Below are 23,906 nucleotides of genomic sequence, written 5' to 3' on the forward strand. Positions count from 1 at the left end.
TTGGGATTTCTTCAGTCAGTTTTTTCTTGGTTAGTGGTGCAGAGGTAGAGAAAGAGAATTAGGAGAGCCAGTTAAGTGTTGTTGTTGAGTTGCACAGTCAGGTTTGACTCTTTGCGACCCCATGGACTCCAGCATGCCAGGCTTCCCTGTTCATCACCAAATCCTGCAGCTTGCTCAAACTCATGTCCATCGAGTAGGTGATGCCATCCACCCATCTCACCCTCTGTCATCCCCTTTTCCTCCTGTCTTCAATCTTTCCCAGCATCAGGGTCTTTTCTAATGAGTCAGTTCTTTGCATCAGGTGGCCAAAGTATTGGAGCTTCAGCTTCAGCATAAGTTCTTCCAGTGAATATTCAGGATTGATTTCCTTTAGGATTGACTGGTTTAATCTTTTTGTAGTCCAAGGGACTCCCAAGAGTCTTCTCCAGCACTATAGTTCAACAACATCAATTCTTCGGCTCTCAGCCTTCTTTATGGCTTCCCTTGTAACTCAGTTGGTAAAGGATCTGGCTGCAGTGCAGGAGACCCGAGTTCAATCCCTGGGTTGGGAAGGTCCCCTGGAGAAGGAAATGGCAACCCACTCCAATATCCTTGCCTGGAAAATCCCATGGACAGAGAAGCCTGGTGGGTTGCAGTCCATGGGATCTCAAAGAGTTGGGCACGACTGAGCGACTAACACTTCCAGCCTTCTTTATGGTCCAGCTCTCACATCCATACATGAATACTAGAAAAACCATACCTTTGACTAGACGAACCTTTGTTGGCAAAATAATGTCTCCGCTTTTTAATATGCTGTCTAGGTTGGTCATAGCTTTTCTTCCAAGGAGCTAGTGTCTTTTAATTTCATGGCTGCAGTCACCATCTGCAGTGATTTTGGAGTCCAAGAAAATAAAGTCTCTCACTGTTTCCATTGTTTCCCCATCTATTTGTCATGAAGTGATGGGGCCTGATGCCATGATCTTTGTTTTTTGAATGTGAGTTTTAGGCCAGCTTTTTCACTCTCCGCTTTCACCTTCATCAAGAGGCTCTGTAGTTCCTTTTTGCTTTCTTCCATAAGGGTGGTGTCATCTACATATCTGAGGCTATTGATATTTCTCCTGGCAATCTTGATTCCAGCTTGTGCTTCATCCAGCCCAGCATTTCTCTTGATGTACTCTGTATATAAGTTAAATAAGCAGGGTGACAGTATACAGCCTTGACATACTCCTTTCCGGATTTGAAACCAGTCCATTGTTCCATGTCTGGTTCTAACTGTTGCTTTTTTACTTGCATATAGGTTTTGCAGGAGACAGGTAAGGTTCTCTGATGTTCCGCTCTCTTTAAGAATTTTCCATAGCTTGTTGTGATCCATACAGTCAAAGGCTTTAGTGTAGTCAGTGGAGCAGAAGTAGATGTTTTTTTGGAATTCTCTTGCTTTTTCTATGATCCAACGGATGTTGGCAATTTGATCTCTGGTTCCTCTGCCTTTTCTAAATGAACCTCTGTCTATAGTTCTTAAGGCACTCTGACTAACAGATCTAATCCCTTGAATCTATTTGTCACTTCCACTGTATAATTGTAAGGGATTTGATTTAGGTCATACCTGAATGGTCTAGTGGTTTTCCCTACATTCTTCAATTTAAGTCTGAATTTGGCAATAAGGAGTTCATGATCTGAGCCACAGTCAGCTCCCGGTCTTGTTTTTGCTGACTGTATAGAGCTTCTCCATCTTTGGCTGCAAAGAATATATTCAATCTGATTTCAGTATTAGCCATCTGATGATGTCCATGTGTAGTCTTCTCTTGTGTTGTTGGAAGAGGGTGTTTGCTGTGACCGGTGTGTTCTCTTGGCAAAACTCCGATACCCTTTGCCCTGCTTCATTCTGTACTCCAAAGCCAAACTTGCCTACTATTCCAGGTATCTTTTGATTCCTACTTTTGCATTCCAGTCCCCTGTAGTGAAAAGGACATCTTTTTTTGATGTTAGTTCTAGAAGGTCGTGTGGTCATAGAACTGTTCAGCTTCTTTGGCATTAGTGGTCGGGGCATAGACTTAGATTACTGTGATACTGAATGGTTTGCCTTGGAAATGAACAGAGATAATAGTCATTTTTGAGATTGCACCCAAGTACTGCATTTTGGACTCTTTTGTTGAATGTGAGGCCTATTCCATTTTTTCTAAGGGAGTCTTGCCCACAGTAGTAGATATAATGGTCATCTGAATTAAATTCACCCATTCCGGTCCATTTTAGTTCACTGATTGCTAAAATGTCACTCTTGCCATCTCCTGTTTGACCACTTCCAATTTACCTTGATTCATGGACCTAACATTCCAGGTTCCTATGCAATACTGTTCTTTATAGCATTGGACTGCTTTCACCACCAGACACATCCACAGCTGGGCGTTGTTTCCCCTTTGACTCAGCTTCTCCATTCTTTCTGGAGCTGTTTCTCTGCCCTTCTCCAGTAGCATATTGGGCACTTATCGACCTGGAAATTTCATCTTTCAGGGTCATACCTTTTTGTCTTTTCATATTGTTCATCGGTTTCTCAAGGCAAGAATGCTGAAGTGGTTTACCATTCCTTCTCCAGGGGACCATGTTTTGTCAGAACTCTCCACCATGACCCGTCCGTCTTGGGTGGCCCTACACATCATGGCTCATAGTTTCACTGAGTTAGACGAGGCTGTGATTCATGTGATCAGTTTGGTTAGTTTCCCATGATTGTGGTTTTCATTCTGTCTGCCCTCTGATGGATGAGGATAAGAGGCTTATGGAAGCTTCCTGATGGGAGGGACTGGCTGTGGGGAAACGGTCTTGCACTGGTGGGCGGGGCCATGCTTAGTTCAGTTCAGTTCAGTTCAGTCGCTCAGTCGTGTCCGACTCTCCGCGACCCCGTGAATCACAGCACGCCAGGCCTCCCTGTCCATCACCAACTCCCGGAGTTCGCTCAAACTCATGTCCACAGAGTCGGTGATGCCATCCAGCCATCTCATTCTCTGTCGTCCCCATCTCCTCCCGCCCCCAACCTTTCCTAGCATCAGACTCTTCTCCAGTGAGTCAACTCGTTGCATGAGGTGGCCAAAGTATTGCAGTTTCAGCTTTAGCATCAGTCCTTCCAATGAACACCCAGGATTGATCTCCTTTAGAATGGACTGGTTGGATCTCCTTGCAGTCCAAGGGACTCTCAAGAGTCTTCTCCAACACCACAGTTCAAAAGCATCAATTCTTCGGCGATCAGCTTTCTTCACAGTCCAACTCTCACATCCATACATGACCACGGGAAAAACCATAGCCTTGACTAGATGGACCTTTGTTGGCAAAGTAATGTCTCTGCTTTTTAATATACTATCAAGGTTGGTCATAATTTTCCTTCCAAGGAGTAAGCGTCTTTTAATTTCATGGCTGCAATCAGCATCTGCAGTGATTTTGGAGCCCAAAAAATAAAGTCTGACACTGTTTCCACTGTTTTTCCATCTATTTCCCATGAAGTGATGGGACCAGATGCCATGATCTTTGTTTTCTGAATGTTGAGCTTCAAGCCAACCTTTTCACTCTCCTCTTTCACTTTCCTCAAGAGGCTTTTTAGTTCCTCTTCACTTTCTGCCATAAGGGTGGTGTCATCTGCATATCTGAGGTTATTGATATTTCTCCCAGCAATCTTGAGTCTAGCTTGTGCTTCCTCCAGCCCAGCGTTCCTCATGATGTACTCTGCATATAAGTTAAATAAGCAAGGTGACAATATACAGCCTTGATTACTCCTTAAATCTTTAATCCAATTTTTTGCTAATGGGTGTTCCTTCACTGTAGCGTGGCCTGAGGCCAAACCTTGGTAGAGGTAATGGCTGTAATGGCGACCTCCTTCAAAAGGACTTATTCCAGCATGCTGTGACTCTCAGTAGGGAAAAATGATAACAGGACTCGAACATGAGGCATTTTTAATCTGAGAGGAAAACAGAAGTGACCAGTTTACTTGGCTGAATAGTAAATCTGGGATTCAATTTCAATACTGTACTAGCAGGAAATGACTTCTCTGAACTGTGAGGTGGATAGGAAATTTGTTGCAAGTGCTCTGGGGAGCCTCTCTTCTGGCTAACCTATAGAGAAAAGGACCAAGGAATAAACAGACGTGCAGAAAGACTACTGGTCTCCACTTCTTAAACCACCCTTCAAAAAGAGGCCTAGTTGAGGGTTCAAGATGGATGTTGTGCTTAGCTGCTCAGTCGTGTCTGACTCTCTGCCACCCCATGGACTGTAGCACACCAGGTTTCTCTGTCCATGGGGATTCTCCAGGGAAGAATAGTGGGGTGGGTTGCCATGCCCAAACCAGGGGTCAAACCCAGGTTTCCCACATCGCAAGCAGATTCTTTACCATCTGAGCCACCAGGGAAGCCCAAGAGGAATGTTTCAGAAATACAGTTTCAGATACTTATGTTCTCTTGGTAAGTTTCTGTGTCATTACTGTAATATTGGTGGACAGAATAATGTGATGTCTGTCATTTGGTTGAGTGAAGGGAGTTGCAGGGAGGAGGAAGTGCTTGGGGTTTAATGATACAGGATTGACCATTAACTGTCAATAGTTGGAGCTGAGTGATAGCTACATGGGGGTTCATTAAAGTTTTTTCTCTTTTTTTGAAATTGTTCAAAATTAAAAAAAAATTCTGTACAGCATACTTTATCACTGATATTTTGAGGAGTGAGAATATTGAATATTAAAGATCTATCATTATTATATGGAACAAACAAGAAATGATACTAAAGTGTATCTAGAAAAAGTTTGCTAATTTTTTTTCTTTAAAGCAAAGTCTTAATAGCCTGGCTGTAAAAGCAATTGAGTATTAGAATAAGCTCTGCGGAGCTCCCAAGCCCTCCCTCATGTTTGGTGACTTACAGGACTCACAGGACTCAGCACACAGTCGTCCTCCCAGTTATGAGGTATTATTACTGCGAGAGGATTCAGAGCAAAATCAGCAAAGGGGAAAAGCGCGTGAGGCAAAGTCCAGAGGAAACCAGGTGCCCTTCCCTTCCTTGGCAGTGAGCTGTGCAGCCCATGTGAAGTGTTCCTAGGGAAGCTCACTGAAGACTGAGTGTCCAGGGTTTCTACTGGAGGCTGGTCACATAGGCAGGCACCCTCTGCCTGTCACGTATCAAAATCCTAGACTCTCCCAGTGAAAGGAGGCATTCAGCATAAACCACATCCTCTGTGCAAATAGGTTAGACACAGTGAGCCTTCATATCGGGAAATGATGGAGACCCTTCCATGATCCAGGTTCTTAGAAGCCAGTCAGGGGGCACCTTGGCGAGCAGACGTTGCTGGGGACAGCAGTCTCAGGCATGTTGTGTGAACTCTGCTACACAGGAGCTCAAAATAAAAGATACCTTTGAGACAGGGATTGGGCTGTGGATGGTTTGGTGATTTTATTAGAAATGTTATTGAATGTAGTCTTATTTCCTCTCTGTCTCTGAAATAAAAAATGTCTTTTTCCTTAGATACTGAAACATAAAGACAAAATCGCAGCTTTCAGAGAGTTACTTGCTAATGAGAAATCATTTCAACATCAGGTTCCTGGGGTGAGTTAAACATTCACTGTGTCCTGTTTCTCTAACATACAAAAATGCAATTTGAGATCTTACATTGAAAGCTTTCTGTCATTGAAGCCACTGGAGGGCTCTCTGATGGCTTAATTGATAGCATATTAACTGTCAAATGTTCCAAGGAAAGTGAACATATTGGAAGTGAGCACAAATATGTTTCATCGCAGGTTACAGAATTTGACTCCAAGGAAGCCAAGAATGTCAGAGATGTGCCTGTTGTACTGGGAGCCGAACTGAACCAGCACCACAACCTAAATGAGGAGCTTGATTTTTTGGTAAGAAACACCTTTCGTTGCTTTGCTGGCCTTTTTATTCACAACATTGTCTTAATAACGAGTTGTGGAAATGATCTACCTTCAGAGACTTTGCTCCTTGAAATGGTCACACGCTGGCATAGTAGCAGTATCATTCACCCCCACAAATATAGAACTGAAGTTTGCACTCGCAGGTTTTGAAATTTTAAATATTGTCCCACCTGATTTCTGTTTAGAATTTTTTTTTCTTTCAAAATGCAGAAATTTTCAAGTATGTGCAAGTTCTTTATAGTGAATGAAGCACATTTATATTGTGGCACATACGACCACCATTCTTAGAGCAGTAGGTGTTTACAGCAATCGCAATCAAGGGGGTGCTGGGGAAACGGCACGCGTCCTTTGGATGGCACCCAAAGCCATTACAGGGGAGTGGTGATTGTGGGAAGGGTGGAGCTAATGGCGGTTATCATTTTGCAATATATCAGTGTATCAAATCAACACGCTGTACACCTGAAACTTACACAATGGTTACATCAGTTATATATCGATAAAGCTGGAAAAAAGAAGATAAAAGCAGATAAAACAGGAAAAATCTGTGGGAAAAAAATTAAAATATCTTGGTATCTAGAAAGTTACAATCCATTTGGATCCCACTATAGAATGAAAAAGAGGTTAATTAACTTAATTGGTTTTTTTAACGTTTGTTTATTTGTGGCTGTGCTGGGTCCTCATTGCTGCGCAGGCTTTTCTCTTGTCGTGGCGAGCGGGGGCTCCTCTCCAGGTGCGGTGCCTGGGCTTCTCTTGTTGCCGAGCATGGGCTCTAGGCCGCACTGGCTTCAGTAGTTGCGACTCATGGGCTTAGTTGCTCCGCCGCAAGTGGGATCTTCCCGGAGCAGATATCGAACCCATGTCTCCTGCACTGGCAGGTGGATTCTTAACACTGAGCCACTAGGGAAGCCCCCATAATTTCTTTTTTCATCGTTAGAGAAGTCTATCATATTTCTAAATTGTTAAAGGTCAGCATTCTGTACTAAATTCATTGCATAAGAGAGGAAAAATCCCGATGCTGTGAGGGCTTACAGTTTTCTTCCTTTCTGTTTCATTAATTTGCTTCATTATATAGGTAATTATTGACTTCCTTGAAAGGGTAAGCAAGGCTAGTCAGTATGGAGATATTGATGGAAAGTGACATCAAGCGGAAGCCCTGCCTCCACGGAATCTAGAAAAGAAGGTGCGATATGTGGATAGCTATCTGCAAGGACTAAAGGGAGCCTTTTTAAACAGAGGACGAGCCCGTGACAGCCAGGTGGGAGAAGCGCAGAGGAGCGCCCACCGGCTGGCAGGGGGCAGATCAAAGGGGGCAGGCTCCATCAGCAGCTTCTGAGCTTCAGGCACAAAAGAGGCTTGGAGTGGACCCCGGTCTCCCCTGGGGTGGGAAGCTGAAGTGAGAAAATGCTCACAAATGGCAGCGTCTCAGACACACTATGTTGCTTCTAACATGTGCTGCAGACGTTTTTGTACAAACTGTATTTCAGAGGAACCGAGTAACTGATGAGGGAGAGTTCTTCGTTGAAGAATGTAAGCTGTTAAAGGCAGAAGAAGAGGGACTTCCCTGATGGTGCAGTAGTTAAGACCTCGCCTTCCACTGAGGGCGGTGCCAGTTGGATCCCTGGTCAAGGGCTAAGATCCCACATACCTCCTGGGCAAAAAAATCAAAACAGAAAACAGAAGCAGTATTGTAACAAATTCAACTGAGACTTTAAAAATGGTCCACATAAAAAAAAAAATTCTTATAAAAAAGCAAAAGACACACCTATAGAAAATTCTGTCTTGCATCCCTGAATAAAATAAGAAATCTAGGCACTTAGAATGGCTGCTAAAACCTGTAAGTTCAAGACTCACAAGAAACTTTTAATGACCCACACCAGAGCCCTCTTGTCCAGCTTAGCCGCACAAAAGGTGAGGTGTCCCCTTGACTGCATGAGGCGTGGAACAGGCAGCGTCCGTGGTGTCTCACCTGAAAGCAAGCTTCTAGACCGCACAACTCCTGAGAGGATAAAGAAGCACATTAAGCTGACCGTGATAAAAATTCCACACTTGAGAAATTCTAATCCATAAAGAACCGGCACATGGAAGGGGAGGGAGAGGAAAGGAAGAGCTGCTCTAGACACAGAGGTTCAAGGTGGTGTTGTTCGGTCGCTAAGTCGTGTTCCACTCTTGCGGCCCCATGGGTGGCAGCAGGCCAGGCTTCCCTGTCCTCCACTGTCTTCCGGAGTCTGCTCAGAGTCATGTCTGTCGAGTCAGTGATGCTAACAGTCTCAGCCTCTGCCGCCCTCCTCTTCTAGCCATGTTCTTTATAAAGCATTTTAAATTCTCTCACCTTGGGTCTATCTGTTAAACTGAGGTAATATGTACTCCCCGACTTAAATAACATGTGCAGTCAGAGGAATGGGGCCCCGATTTGATATTGTCCCCATTAAAATATCTGTGTAAAAGAGAAAAAGCAAGAAAGCCGCTGTGTCTGCAGAAAATCTGTTCTGCCATTGTCTCCTGTAGGGCAGACGTGTAAACACATGGAAATAAATATGTTTAAATAAACATTAGAAAATCAATGGCCACTCTCAACATTGTTATTTAAAGGGAAAGTTTCTGTCCTCTTTCTTCTATAATTGCTTTGAAAATTAAGGTAAGTGTGGGGGAACTTGTGAATACTCTTTCTTGGTAAGTTATCCTAGATGTCATTTTTAGAAATACAAATTTTAAATTGTAAATGCAAAAATACAATGCTTAAACAGTTAATGTTAATTTTTTGCAAATAAAAATTGGACCAAAAAAAAATTTTAAAACCCCAAAAACAAAAAATAATTGGACCATAAGTCAGAATGTGACGCACGTTGAGCTGGACCTTGTAAAAACTCTCACTTACACACGTGAGAGTACTGATGAAACCTGAAAATGTGTCATCAAGCAGCACATCAGTGCTTCAGAGAGAATCAAATATCCATTGGTTATATGTGGGAAGAAGGTAGTCTATCCATTGGTTATGAACGGAAAGAAAAGGCTTGGGACTAATAAGTACTAGACACTTACTATCAAGTGTCTAGTTATTTGCAAAGCTATTTCATTGTATTAAAATGTAGAAAAGCTGAAACACCATTTAAATTTCTGTTTATGTGTTCTAACTGCAGTCTAACTAACAGCCTCTCTCAATTCACCTCTGGTACAAATCAGTGTAAGGGAATACTGAAATAAAATATAGCTCACTGTTCTCACTATTCTTAACGTCAATACGTGGTTTCCATGGCAGTTTCCAAGTTATCATTTTTGCCTATGTCACTCCACAGATTGCAAAATTGGAAAATCTTCTAGAGACAAAAGAAGACCACTGCAGCAGACTCAGTGAAGAAAATGACAAGTATCAAAGGAATTTAGGCAACTTAATAAATAAGGTACAGATTTTCTTACACACATATGTTTGTTAAACTATGGCAAATATTAAAACTTTAGAATTTGGATGCAAAAAAGGGATCTGAGGGATGACGTAACACATTTGTCTCAATTCCATTCACTTCATCATGACTTTGTGTTATTATCCTTTTAGCTAAAAGCTAGCAAAGAACTGTATGTGTGCATACAGCCTTCTGTTGTTAGTGATTTCTTAGTCTTAGCGTCACCACTTCATTTGGAGGGTCCTTCTAAATCTTGCCAGCATAGTGTTCTAGTTTTACCTTTTAAAACTGCCTTGTGGACTGTGACCCTGGGTTGACACATATACCACTTGTATGGATCACAGTTGTTTCACTACAGTTGTCCATTTTTTGATACTTTTTCTGCATGGTGAGCAGGCACATTTCAGTTCTATTCGTATCCATATTCCTGATTTCAAAATACAAGGAAGATGTTCTGCCAGTTGTAAAACCTTCATTCACAGGAGTCATATAATTGAACTTCAACTTGTGCAGATTCTTAAAAAGCAAAAAAATGAACAAAACTAAGTCAATATCCTAGAATTGATCACAGAATAATTGTTTTAGCTAATGTTTCCCAAGGTTACATCTTATGAGGAAATTATCAGATGTGCTGACCAAAGACTTGTAATATCCCACTCCCGGATTGCACAGTAAGTTCAAAAAACTTCATTTTTAATTTTGTAAACATTTGCTGGTATGTCACTTTCTGACTTGCTGAGTTCATCTTTTAGACTCCTACAAAGAGGGAAATGTGCCATTTTGTAAGTCAAGAAGACCATTCTTCAATAATGTGTTTATTCTGTTTAATGTCTGGATTACTTGAACACCCAGAGTTTCGTCTTCCTTCTCAGAACTCCCTTTGACATGGGGTGGGTGGGGAGCGAGGGTAAGGAATTAGTGAGAAACATCCAAGAATTTTAGAGGATATCACTACAGTGTTCAAGTAAAACAACCTTGCTGCGCTTAGAATTTATCCACATAAGGTTTTGAATGCACCCCAAATGAAACGTATCACGTACCAAATAGACTTTCTCATTTATTGAGATTCAGTGTGGAATATTCCAAAATTAGTGTTTTAAACTCTGCAAGGTTTTCCCATTTATTTATTCTCTTTATTTCTTACGTGCTCTTTCCTCCACCCTTCTCCCAACTTCACTTGCACAGCGCTTGCTGTCGTTAGAGCTTAAGCAAAAGGTCTAATCTTGCACCCCGTAAACTAGGAGCTCTGCACAGTGCCAACTCACTGCCAGATAACTGAGGGAAGGTGTGGACAAAACACACACAGAACAAAAGCAAACCCCTCAATCAGAGAACCTGTTGCAAAGTATAAAAAATTCTCAAAATATAGGAAAAAATTTCTGATGTTGGGTTAGGCAGTGATTTAAATATGATACTAAAAATACGATTCATAAAAGAAAATCGTACTTCATCAAAATTAAAAACTTTGGCTCTTCCATGGACATCATTAAGAGAATGAAAAGACTAATGTGAAAGAATACTTACAAGTCATATATCTGGTAAAGAACTTGTAACCAGAATACATAACAGACTCTCAAAATCCAAGAATAAGAAAGCAACCCCATAAAAATGGGCAAAGATTTGAACAGATACTTCACCAAGAAGATAGGTATATGGATGACAAGTAAGCACATTAAATGATAGTCAACATCATTAACAGGCACATTACACCCCAGTGAAGACCACTACACACCTATTAGAATGCCTAAAAAGCTGACCCTGCCAGGTATTGGCAAGGACATGCAGCAACTGAAATGCTCATAGCCTCCTGGTGGAAGTGTAAAATGGAACAACCTCTTAAAAACAATTTGGTGCCTTCTTTAAAAGTTAAACATACCCAGTGGCTATTCAGCCAACCCACTCCTGTGTATTGATCCAAGGAGAAAGAACGCATGCGTTAACAGAAAAGAGAATTTCAAGATAGCTTTACTTGTAATAGCTCCAACCAATGGCACCCCACTCCAGTACACTTGCCTGGAAAAATCCCATGGACGGAGGAGCCTGGTAGGCTGCAGTCCATGGGGTCGCTAAGAGGCTGACACGACTGAGCGACTTCACTTTCACTTTTCACTTTCATACATGGGAGAAGGAAATGGCAACCCACTCCAGTGTTCTTGCCTGGAGAATCCTTGGGATGGAGGAGCCTGGTGGGCTGACATCTATGGGGTCGCACAGAGTTGGACACGACTGAAGTGACTTAGCAGCAGCAGCAGGAACAACCTAAATGTTCCTCAGATGGTGAGATGACGGACAGATTGTGACATGGCCACACAGTGGAAGTCTATGCAGCAATAAAAAAAGAATGACCTCTGGGTAGGTGCAGCAGTGTGGGCAAATTGCAAAATAATTAGGCTGAGTGTAAGATTTCATTACACAAAATTCTAGATGGTGTAGAACTATAGTGAGAGAAAGCAGATGAGTGGTCTTCCAGGATGTGGGGGCAAAGAGGCTGGGAAGGAGGAGGGATCACTCTCCTTCTTCACCACTGGAACCTTTAAAGGGAAAAAATAATTAAATAACTTGAGTTGCTAGGAAAGAATTCCAAGTTCCCAGGTGGCTCAGTGGTAAAGAATCCACCGGGCAAACAGGAGATGCAGGAGACAGTTTCTATCCCTGGGTTGGGAAAATGTGGAGGAGAGAATGGCAACCTCCTCCAGTCTTCTTGCCTGTAAGATCCCATGGACAGAGGAGCCTGACGGGCTACGGTCCACGGGGTCCCAAAGAGCTGAACTCAACTGGACGACTGAGCAGACATGAGAAGGGTGGATGGTGTGTGGAAAGGTAGACCGTGGTTAAATGCATCTCCTCCAATCCTCCAGGGAGTCACCTTAGAGAAGGGTGGACGGTGTGTGGAAAGGTAGACCGTGGTTAAATGCATCTACTCCAATCCTCCAGGGAGTCACCTTAGAGAAGGGTGGATGATGTGTGGAAAGGTAGACCGTGGTTAAATGCATCTCCTCCAGTCCTCCAGGGAGTCACCGTAGAGAAGGGTGGATGATGTGTGGAAAGGTAGACCGTGGTTAAATGCATCTCCTCCAGTCCTCCAGGGAGTCACCGTAGAGAAGGGTGGATGATGTGTGGAAAGGTAGACCGTGGTTAAATGCATCTCCTCCAATCCTCCAGGAAGTCACCTTAGAGAAGGGTGGATGATGTGTGGAAAGGTAGACCATTGTTAAATGCATCTCCTCCAATCCTCCAGGGAGTCACCTTAGAGAAGGGTGGATGATGTGTGGAAAGGTAGACCGTGGTTAAATGCATCTCCTCCAATCCTCCAGGGAGTCACCTTAGAGAAGGGTGGATATTGTGTGGAAAGGTAGACCGTGGTTAAATGCATCTCCTCCAGTCCTCCAGGGAGTCACCTTAGAGAAGGGTGGATGATGTGTGGAAAGGTAGACCGTGGTTAAATGCATCTCCTCCAGTCCTCCAGGGAGTCACCTTAGAGAAGGGTGGATGATGTGTGGAAAGGTAGACCGTGGTTAAATGCATCTCCTCCAATCCTCCAGGGAGTCACCTTAGAGAAGGGTGGATATTGTGTGGAAAGGTAGACCGTGGTTAAATGCATCTCCTCCAGTCCTCCAGGGAGTCACCTTAGAGAAGGGTGGATGATGTGTGGAAAGGTAGACCGTGGTTAAATGCATCTCCTCCAGTCCTCCAGGGAGTCACCTTAGAGAAGGGTGGATGATGTGTGGAAAGGTAGACCGTGGTTAAATGCATCTCTTCCAATCCTCCAGGGAGTCACCTTAGAGACGTCCATTTTAATCATAAACTCCAGTTTCTTCTTTCAGTTTAGAGGAGAGAAATAAACAGTTGGAAGATTTAATTAGAAGGTCCAGAGTGAGAGTCAGAAAACCACGGTAAGTCATTTCTTTTTCTAAATGATAATGTCTTTAACTTTAGAATATATGCATAATAATGTTAAACATTAAAAAAAAACACCTTTTTCCTTGTCTTAGTTTAAGACAAACAAGATAAATTATGTAAAAGTGCTTGGTATTTTGCATAGCATGAAATAGTTGTTTCATGTTTTTTTGTAGGACCTGAATTGCAAAGCAAGGTTCACTGCCCTCAGGGAACTTATGATCATTTCTAAGAAACATACTATACAGATTGTGAACAAAGATTTAGTTTACAATAAAACAGCTTACCCAGATCTTCTGATCAGATTTTCTTCCACTGGTATGAAATCTTACAATCTGTTGTGTTATTAATAGAAGAATCTCAACTCTCAGTATTCGCTGCTACAAGGTATATGCACACACCCTAAGGGGTTGATTAGGACCATCTTGCTGCTGCTAAGTCACTTCAGTCGTGTCCGACTCTGTGCGACCCCATAGACGGCAGCCCAGCAGGCTGTGCCGTCCCTGGGCTTCTCCAGGCAAGAACACTGGAGTGGGTTGCCATTTCCTTCTCCGATGCATGAAAGTGAAAGTGAAGTCGCTCAGTCGTGTCCGACTCTTCGCGACCCCATGGACTGCAGCCGGCCAGGCTTTTCCATCCATGGAATTTTCCAGGCAAGAGTACTGGAGTGTGCCATTGCCTTCTCCAGGACCATCTTAGAATGTTAAAATGGAACTCCTTCTGCTCCAGTTGCTAAGATGCTAACTAAACATTTACCAGTTCTCTATTTTAATCCTCCCCCACCCCCATCCCCACTTGTTTTTGTTTTGTTTGACATTATTCTCTTTCTGTTTCCTGTAGACCGAGAAGTCATCCGAAGCTCCTGACCATGGTAGGTCATACTGATTGATGATCATTATAAAGAATGCGATATTTTCATGTCATTGTCAAGTTACACAAGATTAAATAAGAGTTCCTAAAGTTATATTTCAGTAATGTTCAGCACAGCTTACCCCTCTGCCCCAGATAAGGGCCTCTGGGCTGTGATTATAGTTGGTCCCGCAATTGGAAGCCCCTCCCTTAATTGTATTAGTTCCCTTGATGTCCCAACGTTTTGAAACAAAAATGTTGATTAAAATATAGTATTAGTATTATCTGTGGAGTTTATCTGTAGGTTTTCCTCGCACCTGTTTTTTGTATGTAATCAAGAACGCACTGTTTATGGAATACGAGTTCTGTATGTGATCAAGAATTCCACATGTAATCAAGAGTTAGTTCTTCTGTTCCCGAATGTCTCTCCTGCAAACTTAAGAAACATTTTTTTCCTTTCATTTTTAGATGCCAGTTATTTTAGAAGGAGATAGAAATGATTTAGATTAAACAGAACTGAAGATTAAAAGTTAATCCTTTTTGTCAGCCTCTCCAGGAGCAGTCATTACTGAGTACTGTACCCAGATCCATCCACACAAATGATACATTAAAATCTGTATAAGTAGTGAAACTTTACAATCCAAAAAAAATGTGCTTATTTTTCTTCTAGTTTCTTTCTGTGAACAATCAAACATATTCTAATATAACATAAACAAGTGAACACAGTGGCTTCTTTTCTGGATACCTGCCAATTTTCATTCTTACAGCACACCAGTCTTGTATTATTGTTGTTTAGATGTTCAGTCATGTCTGAGTCTTTGCCACTCCATGGACTGTGGCCCGCCAGACTCCTCTGACCATGGAATTCTCCTGGCAAGAATACTGGAGTGACTTGTCATTTCCTTCTCCAGGGGACCTTCCTGACCCAGGGATCAAACCCGTGTTTCCTGTATTGGCAGGTGGATTCTTTACCACTGAGCTACCAGGAAAGCCACTCCCATATTGCCAGGCCTTTAATAACATTATGAAAATTGTTCTCTTATTTCACCCCAACTTTTTTTCCTCTCTGGCCAGGCAGGCTCTCCCTACTATCAATCAAATTTAAAAAGACTAACGCTGAAATCATTTGGAATTAAAACCCAGGTGACAGGAGATTTCACCCTTGTAACTTCCACCTTAACATATTTTGAGGAATTAGTTCCGAGTTTAAAAAAGTGAACCAGAGAAGCTGATTTTGTAATATGTATTGGAAAAATGAATGTACATAACAAATGTATTATCTTTTTGATAAATCCCAGAGCCAGGGTGGAGGTATAATTATTGAATGAAAACATACCTTGAATGGAGGGGAAGAAATTATTTTATCTCACTGAAATTAGCTTAGCACTTAAATGAGGCAGGTCAGTACAAAGGGGGAATATATGAAGAATCTATATCTGCCCCAAAGGAAGTGATGAATTAAAAAAAAAGTGTCATTATTGATATTATTTTTGTTGAGGAATTCTATAAGACATCTTATATGAATGTTGAAACAAAGTTAATTTCTCAAATTTAAGAAGTTGCAATACACTTTAAGACAAACTGTGAGAAATGCACAGGAAGTTGCAGCTATAATCATGCTTCATTTGAAAAATGTAAGCCCTGAAAGCTTTGGAAGTGATCAAGTTTTAAAAAGAGACATTATTATTAGTTCCATGGGGTTCTCTAGGGAAAGTTAAGGTGTGCTACAAGAAAGACAAATATTATGATGGCTAACACAGCATCTGGAATCTGCACACACATGGTGAGATCTGTGGAAGGGACAGGTTAACACAGGCTGTCCACAAGCAGGGCTGTGTGCCTCAGTGCTGTGCTTACCACGTGTGCTATTAGACGTTCATGACCTTTACCTCCAGGCTGTCTCACAGTGAACGTACCTCCTTTGGCACACGGCTCAGGGATGCAGCATCTAAGCCAGGGATGCAGCATCTAAGCCAGGGCTTCTCCCTATAAATATTTAGTGACTTTCAAAGAACCATGTGAACAGCCTCTGCGTTAGATGCCAAAGTGAAAGTGAAAGTCACTCAATCATGTCCAACTCTTTGCAACCCCATGGACTGTCCATGGAATTCTCCAGGCCAGAATACTGGAGTGGGTAGCCTTTCCCTTTTCCAGGGGATCTTCCCAACCCAGAAATCAAACCGGGGCCTCCGGCATTGCAGGTGGATTCTTTACCAACTGAGAGATGCCAAAGGTACCATGAAAAGCCAAGCAGAGATGGCCAAGGACCACATGATGTATGGGGGAGGTGGATGATTGATTCTTTTCTGGATTGGCACATGGGTCTGACCACCTGGGATGCTCTAGAAGCATAGATGAATTGGCCCTGGACTAAATGATGAGAAACCCTCAGGGCAGGTTTTACAGAAGTGATGACACCTGAGCCCGATCCTTCTCGCTGACTAGATGTTCCCCAGGTAGACAGAAGAGGAAGTCCCTCTCACATAGCACAGTGGCCTGAGGTACTCTCTGAACCACAGGTAAAATGTAAAGCCTGCCTTCTTCATACGGCAGGAGATGACCATGGTCATCAGTAACCTCCGTGCCGTGTGGAGAGGTGTGAGCCTTGTCCTTGTGAGAGGCTCTGAGCGATTCTATGTGGTCGATTATGCCTTTTGAGGGGCTTCCCTGGTGATCTGGTGGTTAGGACTGCACGTTGTCACTGCCAACGGCCTGGCTTCAATCCCTGGTCGGGGAACTGAGACCCACAAGCCATGCAGCATGACCAAAAAAAAAAATTATGCATTTTGAATAGTGATGGATGAAATGTAGTGATGGTGGATGATGCTAGAATCAAAAGTACCAGATAAGATGCTACAAGAGAAATGGAGGCCAGAGACAGAAATGCAGAAACAGAAACAGTGACACAGGAAACACAGGAGAAGCTATGCGTGCAAAGCAGTTTCAAAGACAAACAAAAAGGACAGTGGCCGTTAGCTCTGAGAGTGGAGCAGGGAGAGGGAAGAACACAGAAGTCTTTGCTTGCATATAATAAATGTAACTTTTTTTTTTGCTTGATAAGTTTTTCATTTCTTATTAGGTCTACAGTTGAACTTAGGTTGCAAATTTGTGAAGCAAAGATGTCACTTGTAATAATACAACAAATGCAACAAATATTTTCTGAGTTACCGCCAATCTCAGGTGCTGTTCTATATCATTGACTAAAGGTACAAAAATCCCAGGTCCCAACATGTGACAGACAGGCGATGTAGTAAACTGAATATTGTGTTAGAAGACGAAAGGAGCTATAAAAAAAAATAGAACAGAGAAAAGAAATTGAGAGTGCAAGGGAAGGGCTGGGGGTTGTAATTTTAACCTGGGAGTGAGGATGAGCCTCACTGAGGATGTGGTCCTTGAGCTAAGGTTTAAGGGCAGGAGGAAGTTCTTTAGCTACTCTGCTACCTGGGGGAACACCCAGAACAAAAACCAGGGTTTAACAGACAGCATCTAATGATGCTGAGGGAAACCTTAAGAAATCAAAGAAAAAGAAAGCTCTGCTCTTAAACAAATTCCAAGGAAGTAAAATAACAGAAAGGGAGCATCCACTGTGAGTTTGCCTGAGCTGTAAGAATGGGAATAACCAGGGTGCAGTATATTTCTGGAAAACACAGATCTTCAAGGAGATAGATGCGGAAGCAAGAGAGAGAAAACGCAGAGGTGGGGATCCAGCGAGAGGGAGGGCTCTGGGTCGGTACCCAGGGAACGCTGCTCATTAAGGGGAGAAGGGAAATGGCAATAGTGCAGAATTCGTGGGCACCCAGATCAGGGCTAGGATTTTACTTCAGTGAGTCATAGGCTACTGCTTTTTATTTTTGTGCCAGTTAGACAGTCACACAGATCTGTTTTCTGTTTGTATGATCTCATTTTCACATCAGTCCCATCCCAAGAAGGCACACTTGTCCCTGTTGCACCTTTAGTGGCCAACTCTAAAATTCCAGCCCCAATAAAAATCTATTAGTAACCATTTAATAATAAAACTAAAGTCAAAGTCCCAGTTTAAGCCTAAACTGCATTATCCTCGCATGTTCAGCGTCTGGAGAAACACATCCTGAGAACTGGAGCCACAGACCTTACTCAGTTCAGTTCAGTCACTCAGTCGTGTCCGACTCTTTGCGACCCCATGAATCACAGTAGGGTTCTCTTTAACATCGGGAATGAGAGTCCTCTGCCAGAAACCAGCCCTCTGAAGGGAAGAGAGTCAGGGAGACAGCCCTGGTCCAGAGACAAAGAAAAGAGGTGATTCTAAATGCACAGCATGATGACATATACAGACAAAGAGTTTGAGCAGAGCCAGTGCAGAAACAAGCAGCAGATGTCTTAGGCCAGTAAAGCTTGAAGTCTGGAATTAGACTCAGTTCAGTTCAGTCGCGTCCAACTCTTTGTGACCCCATAGACTACAGCACGGCAGGCTTCCCTGTCCATCACCAACTCCTGCAGCTTGTTCAAGCTCATGTCCATCGAGTCGGTGATGCCATCCAACCATCTCATCCTCTGTTGTCCCCTTCTTCTCCTGCCTTCAATCTTTCCCAGCATCAGGATCTTTCCCAATGAGTCAGTTCTATGCATCAGGTGGACAAAGTATTGGGAGTTTCAGCTTCAGCATCAGTCCTTCCAATGAATATTCAGGACTGATTTCCTTTAGGACTGACTGGTTTGATCTCCTTGCAGTCCAAGGGACTCCCAAGAGTCTTCTCCAACACCATAGTTCAAAAGCATCAATTCTTTGGCACTCAGCTTTCTTTCACATCCATACATACTCAACTCTCACATCCATACATGAAGACTGGAAAAACCAGAGCTTTGACTAGACGGACTTCTGTTGGCAAAGTAATGTCTCTGCTTTTTAATATGCTGTCTAGGTTGGTCATAGCTTTTCTTCCAAGGAGCAAGTGTCTTTTAATGTCATGGCTGCAGTCACCATCTGCAGTGATTTGGGGGCCCAAGAAAATAAAGTCTGTCACTGTTTCTATTGTTTCCCTATCTATTTGTCATGAAGTGATGGGACTGGATGCCATGATTTTAGTTTTTTGAATGCTTAGTTTTAAGTCAGCTTTTTCACCTCCTCTTTCACTTTCATCAAGAAGCTCTTTAATTCCTCTTTGCTTTTTTCCATAAGGGTGGCGTCATCTGCATATCTGAGATTATTGATATTTCTCCCAACAATCTTGATTGCAGCTTGTGTTTAATCTAGCATGGCATTTCCAATGACGTACTCTGCATATAAGTTAAGTAAGCAGGGTGACAGTGTACAGCCTTGAGGAACTCCTTTCCCAATTTGGAACCAGTTCATTGTTTCATGTTTGGTTCTAACTGTTGCTTCTTGACCTGCATACAGATTTCTCAGGAGGCAGGTAAGGTGGCCTGGTACTCCCATCTCTAAGAATTCTACACAGTTTGTTGTGATCCACACAGTCAAAGGCTTTGCTGTAGTAAATAAAGAAGAAATAGATGTTTTTCTGGAACTCTCTTGCTTTTTTCTATGATCCAATGGATGTTGGCAACTTGATCTCTGGTTCCTCTTCCTTTTCTAAATCAAGCTTGAAAGTTTGGAAGTTCTTGGTTCATGTTCTGTTGAAGCCTGGCTTGGAGAATTTTGAGCATTGCTTTGTTAGCATGCGATATGAGTGCAATCGTGTGGTAGTTTGAACATTCTTTGGCATTGCCTTTCTTTGGGGTTGGAATGAAAATTGATCTTTTCCAGTCATTTGACCACTGCTGGAATCAGACTGCCAGGTTCAAATCTTAGCATCTGCCGCTAGACTAGCTTTTAAGCCTTGGGGAAGTTACTAAGCTTAATGTTTCTCAGTTAACAATACCCAACTTATAAATATTTTCAGTGATTGAATGACAGGGATTGGCAACAGTGAGCACACCAAGGGTTAGCTTGTTTCATCATCCCTATGACTTCTCCAGAAGGTCTCGTCCACCGGTACCTAGAGTTCACATTGTTTGATTGCATGACACAGCAGACTGCTGGCAGCAACCCAAAGTCCACACTAGAAGAGAAGCAAACAGTACAGTCACTGCCGCCTGCATTTTGTATTTCCTAAACGCTTACTCTATTGCAGCACTGTACTAGGTGACTTCTAGCACTGGAGTGTCAGGTAAGAATTTAAGAACTGTCACTGCTTAACTGTGGACGAGGGTGTCTGCAAGGGCCGGGGGGAGGGTGTGGTGCAGAAACAAGATTTTCCAGTGTGTATTTTTTATGCTTTCGATCTGATTTTTTTTCTTTAACAATTATGTATTCCAAAGCATATTCTTGCTTTTCAGTGCCACACACAGGCAGTTCGGTCGGTCTGTCAGTTGAGTTGCTCAGTTGTGTCCAACTCTTTGTGAGCCCATGAACTGCAGCACGCCAGGCCTCCCTGTCCATCACCAACTCCCGGAGTTTACACAAACTCATGTCCATTGAGTCAGTGATGCCATCCAACCATATCATTCTCTGTTGTCCCCTTCTCCTCCCGCCCTCAATCTTTTCCCAGCATCAGGGTTTTTTCCAATGAGTCAGCTCTTCGCATCAGGTGGTCAAAGTATTGGAGTTTCAGCTTCAACATCAGTCCTTCCAATGAACACCCAGGACTGATCTCTTTAGGATGGACTGGTTGGATCTCCTTGCAATCCAAGGGACTCTCAAGAGTCTTCTCCAACACCACAGTTCAAAAGCATCAATTCTTCGGCGATCAGCTTTCTTCACAGTCCAACTCTCACACCCATACATGACCATGGGAAAAACCATAGCCTTGACTAGACGGACCTTTGTTGGCAAAGTGATGTCTCTGCTTTTTAATATGCTGTCTAGGTTAGTCATAACTTTCCTTCCAAGGAGTAAGCGTCTTTTAATTTCATGGCTGCAGTCACCATCTGCAGTGATTTTGGAGCCCAAAAAAATAAAGTCAGCCACTGTTTCCCCATCTATTTGCCATGAAGTGATGGGATCAGATGCCATGATGTTAGTTTTCTGAATGTTGAGCTTTAAGTCAAGTTTTTCACTCTCCTCTTTCACTTTCATCAAGAGGCTCTTTAGTTCTTCTTCACTTTCTGCCATAAGGGTGGCGTCATCTGCATATCTGAGGTTATTGATATTTCTCCCGGCCATCTTGATTCCAGCTTGTGCTTCTTCCAGCCCAGCGTTCCTCCTGATGTACTCTGCATAGAAGTTAAATAAGCAAGGTGACAATATACAGCCTTGACGTACTCCTTTTCCTATTTGGAACCAGTCTGTTGTTCCATGTCCAGTTCTAACTGTTGCTTCCTGACCTGCATATAGGTTTCTCAAGAGGCAGGTCAGGTGGTCTGGTGTTCCCATCTCTTTCAGAATTTTCCATAGTTTATTGTGATCCACACAGTCAAAGGCTTTGGCATAGTCTGTAAAACAGGCAGTTAATGTTCCTTATATTAAGCGGCATTACTCTTTAATTGCACAAAGACTTCCAGGCTGATCATCACTCAAATAAAGGAACCGCTAACTGGGAGGCAGTGTTGGAGGGCGCAGCGAGCCGCAAAAGCGCAGGTCGCCGCCACTCCTCGGCTGTGATGGGAGGCGGACTCTCGCGGGATTCTCGTAAGTCTCGCAGGAATCTCGGAAGACCTAGGAACCTGTGACGTGACTCCCGGGGCGGACCGCGCTCCCCTACCGCTCGGACCCAGCAGCCACGTCGGGAAGGGGCGTGGCGAGGGCCGTGCGTGGTGCGCGCCCCGCCCCTCCCGCGTAGGGGGGCGTGGCGAGGGCCTGCGCGGTGCGTGCCCCGCCCCTCCCCCGGAGCCCGGATGAAGAGTAACGCCATTCGCGCCGGAGCGGGAGAGAACTCTCGCGGTCGGCGCCTGGACGCCGGAGCGGCCGCGTCATGAGGGCCCTGCGCCGCCTGCTGCTGCTTCTCCTGCTGGTGTTCCCCGCCACCCTCCTGCTCCGAGATGGCCCGGGAGGTGAGGCCGGGGCCGTGGGTGGAGGGGCTCGGCCTGGTGGGCGGGAGCCGCCGAGGGACCAGGCAGGCGTGAGGCCGGAGGCGGCCGCGGCGCCCCCCGGGTCGGGGTCTCCCCGGGTCGCGGTCTCCCGTCGGCCTCGCTCGGCGGCCCCCGGGCCCCATCCCCGCGCCCGGCGCGCAGTGCGGCCCGGCGCGCCAGGCCCCGCGGGGGCCCGGTCCCGCCTCGGGGGGCTCGGGGGGCTCGGGAGATCCGGGCGCGCCGGGAGCCCGGGCCGGGCCGCGGGCGGGCGCGGCGGGCGGCCCAGCCCGAGCGCTCCGGGGCCGCTGACCGCCCGCGGCTGCCGCTCCGCCCCTGCCCTGCCCTCCCCTCCCCTCGGCGCTGAGCTGACGTGTCCCTGGCTTCCAGGCCTGGCGTCCTCCATTCATTTGCCGAAACCCGGGTGTTTGCGGGCCCAGGCTCGCAGCTGGGCCCCCGGTCCTCCCCCGGTGTATCAGCGCAGCTCTCTGCATCCCCGGGTGTCTTGATTTCACCAAACCCCCCGTCTTCGTCTGCTGGTGCAGCCCTGCGCCCAGGCGGGCTGAGGAATCCCTGGGCATGTCCATTACTCCAGCCCTCCTTTGGCCCTCCTTTTCTTGGTAACTTTTTTTGTTTGTTCCGTGGATGCATCACATAGTCCTGGAAAAAAATGTAGTCTGCTTCGTTATTTAGGTGTGTTCCGACAGTTTATCTGATGTGACAGTGGATAACAGGACGATAGAAATGTGGAGACTTGGCTTCTTGCCCTGAGTCTGTCTTGAACTGCAGTTTTCTCCGTGGAATTTAGTCTGACCGTATGATCGCTAGAATTCCTTTTATTCTATAAGTTTAAGCAAGCTGTGTGGCAAAATGAATGATAGTGACAGCCCTCCACGTGTTCTTCTTGCAAAGAAAAGTGAACTGACTGGTCTCTGTTTAATGGATAGAAAACCAAGTGGGAGAATTCATTTGCAGATTTAAATAGGAATGCTTTTCCTTAGGAGTTGCTTTCCTGGTTGTTGTTTTCATTTTCTTTAGGAAAATTTGGCGATCGTGTTTGTCTAGAATATGGAGTATATTTTTTCTGGCTTTAGAACATTTTCTTAAGAAACATCAGTATTTAACTGGGTATCTTTGATTTTTTTTTTTTTTTTTGGTGTCTTAGGGTCAGTCTTTCAAAAGATGTTTTCTCTTAATTTTTCAATAGAAAGGTGTTAGATTTTTTTTAAGGCACAAAATTGTTACTGGTTAGCATAAAAACGTTTAATAAATGTTGGGTGAAAGCCATTGTGTTTATTGAGAAGTCTTGAAATTTAAGTACAACTTTATTATGTCAGACGTAGATAGTCTTGTTACTAGTTTTATTGTAAATTATGAATGCACTATTTCAGTTTCTTCAACAAGCAGTAGAAGCTGACTTTCAGTTCATGAAGTGTGGTTCAGTGTTAACATTTGACTTAAATCTTAACTGCAGTATGAACTCAGGGAGGTGGAAAAGGCTTGAAATACAGAGTCCTTAGTATTTACTGTTTTTTTCTGGGTTTCACAGCGTGTACACATGCTTCCTTTCTCATTTTTCCCCCCTATACTGAATTGCCACATCATCATTCTTTCTGAGAAGTGTTAGAGTCTCTGGAACTTTGAAATTTCTTCTGAGGACCTTGCCTGAAATAGATTTAATGTGACGTGTATTTTTGCCTATAAAATTAGGATTTATAATTTTTTGGCATTATAGTTATGCTTAACTTTCACTATGACTTTAAGTGTAATGATTTTAAGAAGTATCTTAAAACATGTTTGAAGCTGTATGCAAAAATAAATGCATGCTTTCTCAACTCTGAAATTACCAATATAGTGTTTACTAAATCAAATGTGTTTTTACCATGGATGTCATACAGATGTTTGT

At 43.7% G+C, this 23,906-nt stretch overlaps 2 protein-coding genes across 23 annotated transcripts in view; both read left to right on the forward strand.

Annotated features, from left to right (window-relative positions):
• Window positions 1–21,652, forward strand: part of CAGE1 (cancer antigen 1) — a 43,640-nt gene extending 21,988 nt beyond the window's left edge. For 3 of the 19 annotated variants that reach the window (XM_088831168.1, XM_088831158.1, XM_088831164.1), the window contains 7 exons: window positions 5,467–5,547; window positions 5,739–5,846; window positions 9,170–9,274; window positions 9,860–9,945; window positions 13,099–13,167; window positions 14,012–14,042; window positions 21,489–21,652. In XM_088831168.1, the coding sequence (XP_088687294.1) occupies window positions 5,467–5,547; window positions 5,739–5,846; window positions 9,170–9,274; window positions 9,860–9,945; window positions 13,099–13,167; window positions 14,012–14,042; window positions 21,489–21,596 (588 nt within the window). In that variant the 3' untranslated portion in view covers window positions 21,597–21,652. The other 16 variants (XR_016036033.1, XR_016036032.1, XR_016036036.1 and 13 more) reach the window with 16 other exon arrangements.
• Window positions 21,653–21,851: 199 nt separating this feature from the next.
• The window catches only part of SSR1 (signal sequence receptor subunit 1), a 32,304-nt gene continuing 30,249 nt past the window's right edge, over window positions 21,852–23,906 (forward strand). For all 4 annotated transcript variants that reach the window (XM_055407182.2, XM_055407181.2, XM_088831171.1 and 1 more), the window contains exon 1: window positions 21,852–21,985. In XM_055407182.2, the coding sequence (XP_055263157.1) occupies window positions 21,907–21,985 (79 nt within the window). In that variant the 5' untranslated portion in view covers window positions 21,852–21,906. The remainder of the gene's footprint in view (window positions 21,986–23,906) is intronic.

Source organism: Moschus berezovskii, chromosome 23, assembly GCF_049115385.1.
Source record: "Moschus berezovskii isolate FMDL1 chromosome 23, NW_MosBer_1.0, whole genome shotgun sequence".
In the NCBI taxonomy this organism is placed as follows: Eukaryota; Metazoa; Chordata; class Mammalia; order Artiodactyla; family Moschidae; genus Moschus; species Moschus berezovskii.